Source organism: Danaus plexippus, chromosome 31, assembly GCF_018135715.1.
Source record: "Danaus plexippus chromosome 31, MEX_DaPlex, whole genome shotgun sequence".
Taxonomy (NCBI): Eukaryota; Metazoa; Arthropoda; class Insecta; order Lepidoptera; family Nymphalidae; genus Danaus; species Danaus plexippus.
The window spans coordinates 1,773,735-1,788,955 of NC_083558.1; the positions used below are offsets into that span (position 1 = coordinate 1,773,735).

The following is a 15,221-nucleotide window of genomic DNA, read 5'->3' on the forward strand; positions in this document are numbered from 1 at the left end:
ATATATATGTGAACCGACAGTCAGCGCCATCTATCGTCTGTGTCACGTTACTTCATACTATACAACCGTTATGAAGTGTTCCGGTGGGAACTAGACGGACTTGAGGGTAAATTATGTACTATGTCTCATTCTTATATCTAAACTACATAACTGTGAAATTCCGTCAAAATCTGTTTAGTAGTTTTTGCGTAAACAAGCAACAAACATCCATATATATATAATATTATTAGTATAATTGTTAGTTTGTTTATCTTTTACAGAAGAACTGATGGTTAGATTTTAATGGGACTCGTTGTCGCGACAGATTGGGCTTAGGAGAGAGACATTATAATAATAAGAAGAAACTGCTCAGGATGGCGTCTTTTCGTCGTCCTGTGCGTGTGAGGCCTTAAATGGTTCGTCAGGATGGCTGGTGAGAAACGAGTTTTAAAATATGTAGATACAAAAAAATTATAATAACCTAATATTTGAGAAAGTTTAGTTTATATAGAGGAAAAAAATCTTTATGAAAATACGTATGTATTTTGTATCGTAAAACAATTTGAGATTTTAAAATTCTTTAATACTAATTCGTAAATCAAATAAATCGTCACGTGTAAATACATTAAGAATAATTAATTTCAAACATGTTTCGCTTGATTTTTATTTTTAGGTTATCATTCAATATTCTCGTTATCAATAAAATTTAAGGTATTTAAGTAAAATTTTCGTTTTATAGAAAAAAAAAAATGATTTCACCTCTCTCTTTGAAACAACCATAGAGATTTTTGTTGATTTTTGTTAATACTAGCGATGCTTTATGACGTTACCAGCTTTATAATCGGGATGATTTGCTTTGACTGTAATACAGTTAAAATTACTCACAAACTTAAAGAATACAGTCGTTGAACGGGGAAAATTGAGATTAATGCTTTTTAAAGAGGTTAGTTATGACAAAAAAGTAAAAAAATTTGATTCCGGCCAGGATCGAACTGGCGGCCTTCTGCGTGTAAAGCAGATGTGATAACCACTACACCACGGAACCACTTTGTCGCTATTTCGAATTAATCAATAAAATTAGTAAAGTATGAGAACTAAACAATTTACGTAATGTCATATGTAATTGGGAAAGACCTTTTTTTTATAGAGTAGATACAATACGAGCAGTATTTCAATTGCATTCAAAACACTCTTGTTTAGTTGATGTTTGTTTTTTCTTATTAGTGAATAGTATAGAGACTAATTTAAGAATGCGCTATTAGATGGCGCTGAAAATAAAATATTTGAACATAACATGTATTAATCAGACGAATAAAACATTATGGTAGGATTATTAGTTGTTTAATAAATCATTTAAATGATTTTCGAAATATTTTAAGGTACAATTCCGAAAAGTATCATACCTTGTTACTGGTTTTTTAAATTATTATTTGTAGCAGTTACAGTATTAGCCAATAGATGGCACTTTCGATAATAAACACGCTACATGTATTCAATAAATCAAATGAGTTTTCTAAATTTAATAAGAGATGGCGCTGAGTATAATATACAAGAATCGCAACAAATAACAATATATATATTTTTTTCTTATCTGTACAATTACGTATACATGACACTACGCAGTAAAGTAACTACCGCTGTAATAAGTTAACATAATAGCATATTATTCTTAATATACCCACATGAACTTAAGAACTTAATCTTTATTATTTTGACAGTTAGTTAGTTAGTTTCGTGAAAAATCATATATTGAGTATATCGTATATTATTTATATTTAATTTCTTTTTAAGGAACCAAGTCTCAATACCAACTTAGGAAAATATACCTTATACCTATAAGTTCTTGTTGTTTTAATATAAATTATAAAATGAGTCTAACGATTCTTATACTGAAAACTCACAAAATTTGATATTTCCGGGTCCAGAGCTTTCGTCCAACTCGATTTAAATCATATTTTCTTGTTCATACAAATGTAAATAATATTTAAAAATTTCTGAATATAAGAAAGTTAAACAAATTGAAAGTCGCTTGTATTTTCATGTCCGGGAATACTAATGTATTTTATAATTTTTCTTCCTTCTCTAACGACGTTTTCATTCAAACAGATATACAATAACTAGAAGAGACTTCAAGTGACATCGTGAAAACTATTACAGCAAAGTGATGGATGCGTCGCCTTAAAAAAATACCTTTATTTATATACAAGTTTTTGTCCTTTTCATCGTCTGTATGTACATTGTATATATATCACGTGTTTAGTATACGTTCACCAACAGTCAGCGCCATCTATCGCGTGTCGCGTTACTTAACAAGACAACTGTCATGAAGCGTTCCCGGGAACTACACGGACTGAAGATACATTATATACTTATGTTATTATGTGATATGTATCAATCTTTTTTTCCCGTAAGTAACAAACGTCCGTACACATAAAATATCAGATGTATTATCTTAACAAATCGTAAAGCATTTAGTAGAAGGCATCCTTCGAGTTTTATGTGCAATAAATTTAACCGCGCTTCACGAATTCCGTGTATTTGGTATTCTGGTCAAGTTTCTTAGCTTGCTGTTTTAGAGAATTTTGGTTGTTACAATCAAAACAGTTGATTAGGCACCCTTAAAAGTTAAACTATTTCCTTTATGAACATGTGCAAAATTGTACGCTTAACACAAGTTATGTAGACACTACATGCGAAGAGTGTCCCGTCTCTCAATTAATACTACGTGAGACGAAACCTCTCATCATTCCATGGATTCATCGTGCGGGTGCCGGGTCCATTGCAGGGAGAGGAGCTTCAACAGTGCCTGGGACTTGACCCACGTGTAGGGGCCTCTATCTAACGGACGATAAACGCTCACCTCCACTCCACCTATAGTGGGAAGTTATGTACGAAAAACTATTAACGTTACGTATTTAGTACGTACAAACTTATGGTAAGTACACTAAGTTTAGATGCTTAAATATATGCGAATAATTTTGTTTTTGTTTGTCTGTCACATAGACAGTAGTTCCGGTTAATGTCAGGAACAGCTGGACCGATTTTGGTGATAATTTCGCTTGCAGATAGGCGATTCATGATTACCTTACACGAGTTATATTTAAAATATTGTTCTTATTTTAAATGTTATAAAATAAAATTATATTCGCGAACACATCCGCGGGTAGAGTTAGTATATCAAGTGGGCCATTCTGAATGAGGTCAGTTTTGTAAAAGGTAAGTTGAATACTAAAACACAAAAATTTTACCCGATATTTGTAATAAAAAAAAAAAAGATTTTTAAATAATATTATATCAATAAGAATATTATTTTATTTAGAAGAGTCAAGAATATTTTTTTGTATACCAAAATCTAGAAAAAGAATTACGATTTCTTTTTTTTTTTTAAATAAAGTATATAAAAAAAAATCGTAATCAAATAAAGTTTTGCGTAAGACGTGACTAACTATATATACATACATTAGTGAGGATAAAAAAATCTTAAAGCTGAGCATCTTTAAGAAATACGTTCTATCTGAGCTTCATAAAAATCTTTGCTCGATTCATCAAACGAATACGTTAAGCCTTAAGTCTAACACGTATAAACTGTCGGTATAAACGTATGCATGTAACAGTGACTAATCAAATAAATTGATTCTCTCATTTATCTTTCAAAATTTAAAATTATCTTGTTGCATTAAAAATAATTTTGCTTTTAAACCGACTTTAAAAAAAGTAGTAACAGCTCATCACTCCAACCTAACAAAATGCCATTGAAACATAAAAATTTCTGTCTAACTCATCAAAAATTCTCTAACGAAGGCTTAGATAATCAGACAAAGTCGCGGTAAAGAACTGTAATTGACAACGTTATAGTCTAATAGCTGTAGGAATTAACATTATTTCTCCATTAATATCAATTAATAAGGTTACAATGTGATTGTATATAAAAACGAATGCTTCGTTATCACGTACAGTGCGCTCACAGACGCGATCATGTTGAAAACTTTGAACCGCTGTGCTGTAGTGAAAAAATACACTCGCACTATAAGTTCGAAGATACAGGGGTTTGTACTGAAATATATAAAAATAGATTTATATATATATATTAAACAAGACTATTTAAGAATCAAATAACTATTTATAATAATGTGATCTAAGACTTTCGCGAGTTTCATTCATTTTAATGTAAGTAATATTTTTCGGATAAACTACGAAATTTTTATTATTTAAAAAACTACGTAATCCCGACGTTTCGGTTACTTTTCAGCAACCGTGATCACGGGCGGACGAGATGTGACGACATCTTAGGATTGTGTAGTTTTTTCAAATATAAAAAATCCGCGTAGTTTATCCGAAAAATATTAGTTTCGTATTTATAATTTTTTTTTGTTCGTACATAACGAATGTTATTTATACGACAGATTGTCTTATTTTCTTTACGCATACCTTAACAAACCATGTCGGGTTATAAACCCGACATGGTTTGTTAAGGTATGCGTAAGTTTTTATAAAAAAACTTTTTATTTATATACAGTAAAATAAATACAGAATAATTTAATACGATTCGATTCAAGGGGACGTTTTTTTTTTTTGAAATAATGGTTTTAAAAGTCTCGATAAAAAATAATCGTTTATCGTGGAGCAATCACTAGCAACGTGTATCTTAGAGACATGCAACATATATATGTTATACTAAGTAAAGAATCAAACTGATATATAAGTACTTTGGACGTTGCAAACATATATATATGTATAAATATATAAAATTAATATATTTTTGATAATATTTATGCAACATGATTATGCTTAATCCAAGTTTTAAGATACGGCAAACGCTACGTATGCAGTGACGATACAACTTGTGTTAAGCGTGAAGTGATAATGATAAGCCATTTCGTGTTTATATCCAAGGATAAAATACGAATAGTCCAAGATTACGCCGGGGTTACTCTGAGAGTAAGCTTTTATGAGACGAAACTGGACTTGACGAACCTATTTCGAGTTAGTTCGTTTGTGAGCTCGTAATATTTACTGACCTTGATGGCTTGGTCTTTGGGGATGTTGGTTTCCTAAGACCGTAAGCTCTATCATCACAACGCGCTTTAAGATTCGCGAATACATAAATATGTCTGGTCTGGAGGACGAAGCACAAATATCCTATGGGACTTTGTATTGTTTCTCGTACGTTTAATTTAACTTAAGACAGTTGATAAAATTATCAGTACATTTATTTTCCTATCACACATTTTATTATTATTATATATAGCTTTGAAATTGCATTACAATAAAAAATATGACAGTTTGATTCATACATATAAAGGGTTTTAAAGCGGATCGTTTATGCTTATAATGGTCTATAATGGCTCTTTGTTATCGATAAAAAAAAACATCGTGCCACGATTATATCGAATGGTTTTATTCATTTAGTGTTTAATTTGTTTATTATGTATATAAATGGATAAGCAGGAAAAAAAAAGTGATTGCAGGTGAAAATTTTGATATACGTAAATAACCAAATATGTTCACTAACAAAAAACTTAAAAAAAAAATCAAAACGAAACAACTTAATGTATTAAAGAGAGTGTAAAAAAATATTCTTTAAGGAGATTACATTGACATCAATATTATATGTACGTACCATAAGTCTACAGACGAATATACTGACGTTTTTTCGTTTTTGTAGTAAGGTTAAATTATATGCGTACTCATTACGACCAATCACATTATCGAGATGAAAGTCACTCTTATTGCGATCAAAATACATGAAAATGTATATATATATATTTATATTTCGTTGAGTACGATATTTTTTAGATACCTCGTAACCAAGTTTAAGTCGTTGCTTGTATGGGACTCGTCAAGATAGGCTATACATTTAATTTTCCCTGGCTTCATTTTCAACAATACATATACACTTAGTCCAAGTTCACACGACATGACACTACATACGAAACGTTTGCCGTTTACCATTAAATAGTGCGTTAATACGTGAGAAATTGTAAATGAAGAACGTTGAACAGTCCGAAACTAAATCATACTTAACAATCAATCGCGACTATTAACTCTGTTAAGTTTTACTATCAGTTCGTCTTGTCAGACTGATTACTGATAGTTTTTAGTTTTTGATAAGTAAAATCGGGTTTAACAGATTTCATTACTCGCAATACTTTCTTGTGATTGAAAAATTTTAATTAAATGTTATCACAATATTTAAACGAATTTAGAGGTCGCATATCGTCGACAGAACCCGCATGTGACGTAACGTAACTCGACTTTAACGCCTAACAAAGATAACTACGAATAGACGGTACAATATCATTTAATTTTTATATATATACAAAACAATTGATATATATAAAATTGATGTGAAACTTTCCTAACATTTAATCATAAAGATGATTATATGAAAAATATCTTGTTAAGAGATCATTGTACAAAATAAACAACTGTTACGTAAATATTAATTTAAGAATAACATACACACACACACACACACACATACATATATATATATATATATCAAATCAGACAAGTTATATTTTTAAAAAATCCAGCAAACGCCTTACTTATATAAACTACGAAATTAACATAATAAAATAAATATCATCGGTAATAAATTAAAATTTTAATTCAACAATTGAAATTAAATCATTCAAACAGCTAGCTTCCCTTGGATGAGTGACATACCTATATTATTACAGTCACGGACTCGCTGAACTGCCAGTACGCGGTTAAACAAGGGCAGGCTGAGGTCACCTTAAACAAATCCTCATCGTTATAGCATCAATGCAGCCTTAACGCGAGAAAACGCTAACTACGCAGTTTGTGTACACAAACCCGTAATAGTTATGCGTTGCTTTTTATCAGTATATATATATCCATGTATATTATAATATATTTACCATTCTGGGACATTGAAATTCACACAGATTACAGTCATTTTGTTAGAATCATTTAAGTTCACACTCCACACTTATTTCTGTCAAACCTGTCCCCAGTCAGTCACAATACCAAATACGCTGTACCCAAATACGAGCTCTTTGGTAGACTGAATACGGTAAGTAATGCGTTTCAGCTCCAAGTCCGAGCTGTTACGTGTATAAAATAGTATATAAATCTATTTTAAAGACAAATGAGAAAAATATAAAATTAACATTGTTAACGTATTAAAAGTTAATGAGTTTTAAATAAACGTATCGACTCAGTACTAAAGTATAATCATTTTGTCCGTCTGTCAATAAGTACAAGGATGTTTTGTAGAAAAAGTATTAATTAAGGTAAAATCATTCAAGATAGTTTTAATGAAGCGATTCGTTTATTGCAGAACCTTCGAATATTTTTCCTTTTGACCTATATATATATATAAACTCATTAACTTGCAGGATTTGAACCTACGACTTCTGTTATTGAATAATTAAATTACTTTATACAAGAAAAAAATGGTCTTCATCGAAGATTTTCCTCTGACTAGCCTCTCCAAAACCTGGACCGATTTTGATTGAACTTTACTAAGATATAGCTGATACAATAAATAGAAACACGCGCGCTCTTAAAATTTATTTGATTTTAAACATTGAGAGATCCGAGTGGAGATGTTTTATATAAAACGTAAAAATCTCGATCTTTATTAAAATTAATCACAAAATATTAAAAATCTATATCCAAATGATGCAATAGGAAAAACGTCTTGTTACAAGTAATAAATTTTGCTGACAATAATTACAAAGACAAGAAAATAGCAGACTGTTTTTTTTAGTCACTTTGTAGTCACTCGCAAAAATAATTATTGGAAAATATTTAAAGATTTGGTGTCAGTTAAGACATTGTTTGAACTGACAGACAGGGAAGGAAAACATCGCGAGGAAACCTGGTCTTTATAATTTCAAATTATAAGTTTGTAATCGCCAATCCGCTTTGAGCCAGCGTGGTGATTAATGCTCTAACCTTCTCCGTGCGAGAAGAGGACTTTGATCAGCTGTGGCCTCCGACAGGCTGATGATGAAGTTGAAATACTCGTAAACATGTCTACCAAAATTATATGAAAAATATTGCGCTAACCGCGTTTAGGTGAAAGAAAGTTAATGATTCATTAATATTATACAAAACAGTCTTAATACAGGTTGTAATTAGTATAAAAAAAAAATTTCATATCTTTAAGAAAATTATCTAATAATAGAGATTACGGTGTCTTGGGAAACCAACATCCCTAAAGAACATGCCATCAAGGACAGTAAATATTACGAGCTCACAAACGAACTCACTCCAAATAGGTTCGTCGTGGATTTGTACGCGGTAGAAGTGGGAGCGAGAGGTGTAGGGGCTAAAAGACTTGGAACTGTCCAGAACTAATATCAATTCTTTCTTGGAACGTACTTTGGAGGCAGCCCTAGTAGATTTTTTTAAATTTGGTCAAGCAGTGAGAGGAGGTTGGACGGTAGAGGTGAGCGTTTTACGCTCGTTATATAGGGACCCCTTAAACCTAGGGTCGCAAGTCCCAGGCACTGTTGAAGCTCCTCTCCCTGCATGGCCCGGCGCCCGCGCGCTGAATCCACGGAATGATGGGAAGTCATCTCTTACTTCAATAAATTTGACAGAAATATTAACGATAAATAGTATGGTTAAGTAACTTAAACTACAAATCTTAAAGTTTAATCATACACACATACGTACGTTTACGTAGAAATACATAGATTTATGTGTACACATATTTACTACACGTTGAAATGTAATTTTTATGTTAAACTCGTTCTAGGAATTACTCGTGCTTATTATTCAGTTTGAAAATGCAAATTTGTAAAATAAACATATAAATTTACCCGGTTTTGTCCAATATTAACATATATGTATGCAAATATAAGTAGGAACGCCTACGCTTTTTGCAAAACAATGACATGCCATTACGAATTTTAACATAAGAGCATTAATTTGATTGGGACATTACATCTTAATATTTTATTCATTCTAAAGCCAAATTTGTTTTCTAAATACGCGATTATCATAAATAACTTCTTTTTATATTTAGTATGAGTTTAAAATATATATATATATATATACATTTTTTTTTATATCGCAAATGGTTTTTGTTATTAATTTCAAACATGTCATTATTATTTTTTAATTAACCCGCCATTACGTGACGTTCGGAAACCCGAGCTATAAATATACTAATAATGATTTTTTGATATTTTAATGTTATGTGTGATGTGAAAACTTTATTATTATTTATTTTATTTCAGATATGATGAAGTCAATAAAACAAACACACAAAATGTGGCCGACTTTTACGCGGGAAAGTCGATTTTCATGACGGGTGGGACCGGGTTTGTAGGAAAGGTACGCCGATAGATGGCGCTCATACTAATGTTCAATACTATTAATAAAAAACAATTTGTTATCACATCGACCGGCATAATTTGATGTAATAATCATATTTAAATGTTTTTACTAATATCTCATCGACAGAACAAAAACAGTTAATTGCAGTCTTTGAAAGTTCTAATTATCGCCAATAGATGTCACTGTTCTAAAAAACCTAATTACGGTAAATATGTTCATATAGGAATATTGATTAGAAATTTAAATTTAATACATTTATTTCTTTAATAGTTGCCTTTGTTACAAACTTGATGCCAGAATCTTAGAACTGCCAATTGGTATAGTATGTGATGTTTTATTTAGGATATGTATTATATTTACTTTTTGTCAAACAGTGACATCTGTTGACGATAAGTAGAACTCGTACGGACACTAATATATTTACAGGTCCTTATAGAGAGACTGCTTTTTAATTGCAATGACATAGATAAGGTGTATGTTCTGATAAGGGAGAAGAAAGGAGCGAGCAGTGACGAGCGCCTCAAACAGATGTTTGACGTACCGGTAAGAACTGGAGATGATTAAAAGTGATTGATACTTTAAAATAAAACCGGTAATTTAATTAATGTTTAACGATCTATTCGACTTGAACAAAAATACTGATTTTACTCAAAAAAATAGAAATGTTTCTATGATATGAATTTTCACCTTAATTGTCTTTGTTTTGTAAGTTTGTTAATTTTTTGCTGTTGATACAAACTTAAAATGTAAATATTAGCAATGTTACAGCTTTTTGATAGACTGAAGCAAGAAAAGCCGCAGGCTATGAATAAAGTCGTGCCAATCGGGGGCGACCTCTCCCAGCACGACCTGGCCATCAGACCTGAGGACCTGGAACAGTTGGTTGAGAAGGTGGGTTTGACCATGTGCGAAACAAAGTGTGTATGTTGTTTATCCTCTAAAGGCCTCTTCTCACATGGAGAAGGTTAGAGCATTAATCACCACGCTCGCTCAAGACGGGTTGGCGATTTCAATCTTATAATTTGAAATGAAAAGTCTAGGTTTCCTCACGATGTTTTCCTTCACCATCTGTGAGTGGTGTCTAAATACTCTTAGAAAGAACATATGACTCGGATAAATCACATTGGTATTTGCCAGGTTTCGAACCCGCACCCTCTCGTGAGAGGCGTACCTTTAACCTCTAAGCCACCACGGCTTATAGTAATAGTGATATAAGGTACTTTTATCACAAGTGTGTTTAATAAAACGAAACTTATAGTAAGGGAGGTATATGAATACTTCATACTCTCTGTATTTCGTTTGTCAAAGCGAACTGATGGTTGGAATCCCGACAATATGTCTGCATTAATAACAGTGCATGGCGTCCCTCCGGGCTGAACAAGTATAACATCGTAATGTTTGAATGAAAACAGGAAGCGGTGCAAGTTGATTTTTAAGGAAATTTTTAGTATTTGTTTAAGACAAACTAATAACATTGCTCAAAAGTCAAAATTGACCCGCCCATTAACTCTCACTCCGTCTTTTTCTATCCCCTCTCCCTTTAACGCAACCTTGATTGACGTCGTATTAGAAGATTTACTTTTAAAACTAATAATATTTGTCGTGTTAAAAAATAAACTGAAAATGATTGCTTCAAAGGGATTTGTTTAACTTTTTCCTTCCTGGAACGTTCAGATTGAGATCCTGATAATGTATATATATATGTGTCTGTCTGTCTGTCCAGGTGTCTGTCGTCTTTCACTCCGCCGCCACCGTCAGATTCAATGAAAAAATCGAAGAAACGATGAAAGTGAATTACGGCGGAACGAAAAAAGTCATAGAGCTGACGAAGAAGATGAGGAATCTGGATGTGAGATAACAACACACGCTCACTCCTTCACTCACTCTCTCACTCACTCACTCGCTCACTCATCAAAGGAATTTATTTATCCGCAGACGTTTCTCTACATCTCCACGGCGTTCTCGAACATGCACCACATGATAGTAGACGAGAAGCTCTACCCGCCGCCGAGGACGGAGCAGGAGGTGTGGGACTTCATGAAGAGCAGCGACAGGAGCGCGGGCCGCTTCAGGAAGTTCCTGGGTCAGTGACCTTTTGTACATGCGGCTACGTGAAACTATGAGATGTTTAAATTATATAAAAAATAATATTATTGTAACAAAAAAATAAGTATTGAAACATTTATTAGGAGGGAATTTAATATATATATGTTTTATTTTCAGGCGAATATCAAAATCCCTATACGATGTCCAAATGTCTTTGCGAGAACCTCGTCTCACAAGAAAAGGGCGACGCCAAGACGGTGATCGTGCGGCCATCTATCGGTGAGCGACAGAAACTAATATGACGATAAACTCAATAAGAAAAATATGTATGCAATAGCTTTGAAAGACAATTAATACGAAAATAGGTTACGATATCAAGTCTTAATAGACACATTGATTGGCGCCTGCATATTATATGTGAAAAAATATTTTAACTTCGTTATGTGGTTATGAGAATAGGGAAGGGTAGAAAGGGATTTTTTTATTAAATTTTTAGTGCTTTTCAAAACTAACTTTATTACCATTAATTATGAGCCACAATTGATTGCCCGCATGTTAGACGTGTTAAATGTTAAACGCAACCTTGTCAAAAGTTGCGTGAGAAGTTTCACTTCGCAAAACTCCAAATACCTCCATATCACTCCAGTCGGTCCTTGTCTGTCATCGCCATTGCCCGGCTGGTTGGACACTTGGATAGCCAACACCGCCTTGTTCAGCGACATCTCGCGGGGGATGACGCGGGTCTTCTACGGGGACAGCTCCGCGGTCTGCGACATGATCCCCGTTGATTACGTCTCCAACTTCATCATCATCGCAGCAGCCAAAGGCGCCAGGTAACATCTTAAAGCTCTTCATTAAATTTAAACATATATATATATATATAACCTCCAACTCGATTTAGAACATAAAATAAAAAAAATAAATATTTAATTCGCGATTGGAAGTATTTGCTATTTTTTATCGTGAGGCGTTAGAAGTTTATAATGTTTTCATTATTCGAGCTTGAAGTTAATGTCTGTTGTATCTTATTAAGTATAGATTTTTTATTCTAAGAAACGATCGGATCCAGCTCGTAACTAGTTTCTGGTCACAGTAGCGTAGAATGAAAACTTATGTCCTTTAAGAGTAATATTAAAATCATATATTAATTCGTTTCTGCCAACGAATTCGTACTACTTTCTTTGGAATAAGGCTGAGAGGAAATGTGGCCATTACAGAGCAGATACGTGTATAGTTGACTTAAGTCTACGAGTGACCTAACTTAATACAACACTCATAAAGTACTCCCATGGGAATAATCTTTCTTATATTACATACTTCATCTCGTTCCGATGTCTGAGCTACATAACTGTAAAGTTTCATCAAAATAGATTTAATAGTTTTAGCGTTATACATCAACACACACACAACCTCACGCAAATATAATATAAGTGGGATTAACTTTTCCCAGCAGTGGGATTAATGCTATACACATTACAGCAACAAGGAATTGAATGTTTACAACATATGCAGCAGTTCAGTGAACCCCATCAGCTGGAAAGCTGCCGCAGACCTGTACCTCGAGGAGAGTCTGAAGCATCCCAGATGTCAGTACCACGACGTACAAATACGATAACGAGTTATAAGATTTCCGCGAGCTTTATATTAAAACTAATGTTTTTTGTCGGTTTTACTACGCGTTTAAAATAATTTTTGTCAACTAACATCACACTAGAAATAAACACAAACATGAATCACCCGAGACCAGGACGAAGTGTCGGACTAAATAACTACAGTTTGAGAGCAAAACTATACGATAGCTCACCTAATGAAATTTTCAATGAAAAATCCTTAACGATTTTTAAGAGAAAAATATTATCTTACTGTAAAAATACTTACATTACTACTGGACTAAATCGTCGGCTGAGTTATTACGTAAAATATCTCATTTAAGTGAACATTGCGTGTTCTTTATGAGAAAAAATAAAATTCTTAAACCACAGCTACGAGATATAACAAGACCGACAGACAGACATTCATCTCGTGTCCGTGACCACGGCTGCTTCCAGCGACCGAAACGTCGGATGTATAATTTTTTAATAGTAATAAAATACGCGTAGTAATCCGAAAGTAATTTCGTTTAAATATTATATGCAAATAGATTAAATTAAACAATTACTACTAATATTATTATTTTTTACTAATTTCATAGGCTGTTAGTTTAAAAAAATTACGGGGTCTATCATATAAATAGATATTCTTTTACCAAACAAACAGCATGTTTATATATGTATTCTTCTCCAGTCCCTGGTCAACTGAAGCCCACTAAGGCTTTGACCTTTAGATCTCCCTTCCTCGTGGACAGTTTGACCTTCGCCCTCCAAACAGTACCAGCTGCTGTCGCGGACTTGTATTTGAAGATAAAGGGGGAAAAACCGAGGTACGAACTAATAACTATATATATAATAAAAATATTTGTCTGTCCGTTTGTTCCGTCTGATCTCTGGAAGGGCTGGACCGATTTCGTTGGGACTTTCGCTTACAGGTAGATAATATAATCCAAAGTGTCATAGGCTGCTGTTTAACCGACTACGAAAAGGCTGAAATTTTTTATTCTGTTACTTCTACAATTAATTTTATAAATTTTCTCATACAACAGAATGCTCTAATATATTTTCTTTCAGACATTTACACGAACAGAAGCGAGCTGTTCTGCTCAGGGACATACTGAGGCAGTTCTCGTCACCGGCGCTGTTCATAAGGTCTGACAGGTCCAGGAGACTGATATCAGGACTGAGCGAGGAGGACCAGCTGCGGTACCCCTGCGACGCTGGCGCCATAGACTGGAGGGAGTACCTGAGGATACTGTACAGCGGGGTGCAGAAGTACATGTTTAAGAGAAATATTTGACACACACACACACACACACACATAAGAAAAATAATTACAACAACCAAAACGGTCTTTTAATTTAAAAAAAATCTCAATAATATTAACAAATCATTAAAATCTTAAAATATTTATATAATAAAATAGATTTATTCCGTCGTAGACCTCGTGTGAGTCACGACGATATATCAGACCTCAAAGATAATTAGTTATAAGTATAAAGGTACATAAACTTAAAATTAGATCTTCAGAGATCTGTTCCGATAAGTCTTTATCCGACAGTGTGTGCAAAGGAGGGTCATGTTTTTCCGTATGTCTGTACATCCCCGTATGCGTGAATGCGAAACGTCTTAAGTACAAACATAATCACATTAAAATCATTCTCTTACAATACAATGTGTTTATTTGAAAGGCAAATTTTTAATACGATTTAGAGAACTACGTATTTCGGTATCCTTATTCCGAGTCACCCTCGTCACTGCGTACGCAGAGTTAACAGTGATTCGTTAAAATCCTCACTCATTATAGTATTGAATATATATATATATATAGGATTTAACGTGAAACGGTTGGTATGTAGTTTAGAAACTTGGATTAAGCATAGATTTTATAGATCGTAATTAATTTATAGCTAAAATAAATGGAAAAATCAAATTTTATATGCCATATCTATTTCTCTGCTATGTAAATTTTTATTTCTTATCTAGTAGAATTACATTAAAGAGATAAAAAAAATAATAATAATATAATTGTGATTTCTGTGTAGATTAACAAGTTTCTAAGCCGTTTTCTGTCACCTGCGTTCAGTGATAATGTGTGCAGAGCTACAAAGTTACAGAGGCGACGATATTTAATGTTTGATCAATATTTTATATGATTATATAATAATTTTTAACATAAAAAAATAAATCTTTTCTATTTATATTATGAACGATGGGAATTTATTACGGCCCTAATTGTACGCTGAGACGCGAGTTGATTGTGGCCTATAAAACGAATATATATCTATT

General features: G+C 33.0%; 1 protein-coding gene and 1 non-coding gene across 3 annotated transcripts; one reads left to right on the forward strand and one right to left on the reverse strand.

Moving 5' to 3' along the window:
- Positions 1 to 311: 311 nt before the first annotated feature.
- Positions 312 to 14,693, forward strand: LOC116778249 (putative fatty acyl-CoA reductase CG5065). 2 transcript variants are annotated; one of them, XM_061525949.1, is made up of 12 exons: positions 2,774 to 2,914; positions 3,936 to 4,025; positions 9,198 to 9,294; positions 9,724 to 9,840; positions 10,066 to 10,188; positions 11,021 to 11,146; positions 11,233 to 11,380; positions 11,521 to 11,622; positions 11,990 to 12,176; positions 12,823 to 12,929; positions 13,627 to 13,762; positions 14,007 to 14,693. In XM_061525949.1, exons 2-12 carry the CDS (start codon positions 3,955 to 3,957, stop codon positions 14,230 to 14,232), a joined length of 1,440 nt encoding a protein of 479 aa, XP_061381933.1. In that variant the 5' UTR covers positions 2,774 to 2,914; positions 3,936 to 3,954; the 3' UTR covers positions 14,233 to 14,693. The 2 variants fall into 2 exon arrangements, with proteins under 2 accessions (XP_061381934.1, XP_061381933.1); XM_061525950.1 differs by lacking the exons at positions 2,774 to 2,914; positions 3,936 to 4,025 and adding an exon at positions 312 to 412 and having other exon boundaries at positions 14,007 to 14,692.
- On the reverse strand, positions 952 to 1,024 carry Trnav-uac (transfer RNA valine (anticodon UAC)). The gene has a single exon. It is a non-coding gene; the product is annotated as a tRNA-Val (tRNA).
- Positions 14,694 to 15,221: the final 528 nt, after the last annotated feature.

Bases quoted from the DNA above. Each gene is read 5' to 3' on its own strand.
- LOC116778249 (XM_061525949.1), top strand. From the start codon at position 3,955: ATGTTGAAAACTTTGAACCGCTGTGCTGTAGTGAAAAAATACACTCGC. The intron at 12,177-12,822 runs GTAACATCTTAA...TACACATTACAG, and splicing joins GCAGCAGCCAAAGGCGCCAG to CAACAAGGAATTGAATGTTT. The intron at 12,930-13,626 runs GTCAGTACCACG...ATTCTTCTCCAG, and splicing joins GAGTCTGAAGCATCCCAGAT to TCCCTGGTCAACTGAAGCCC.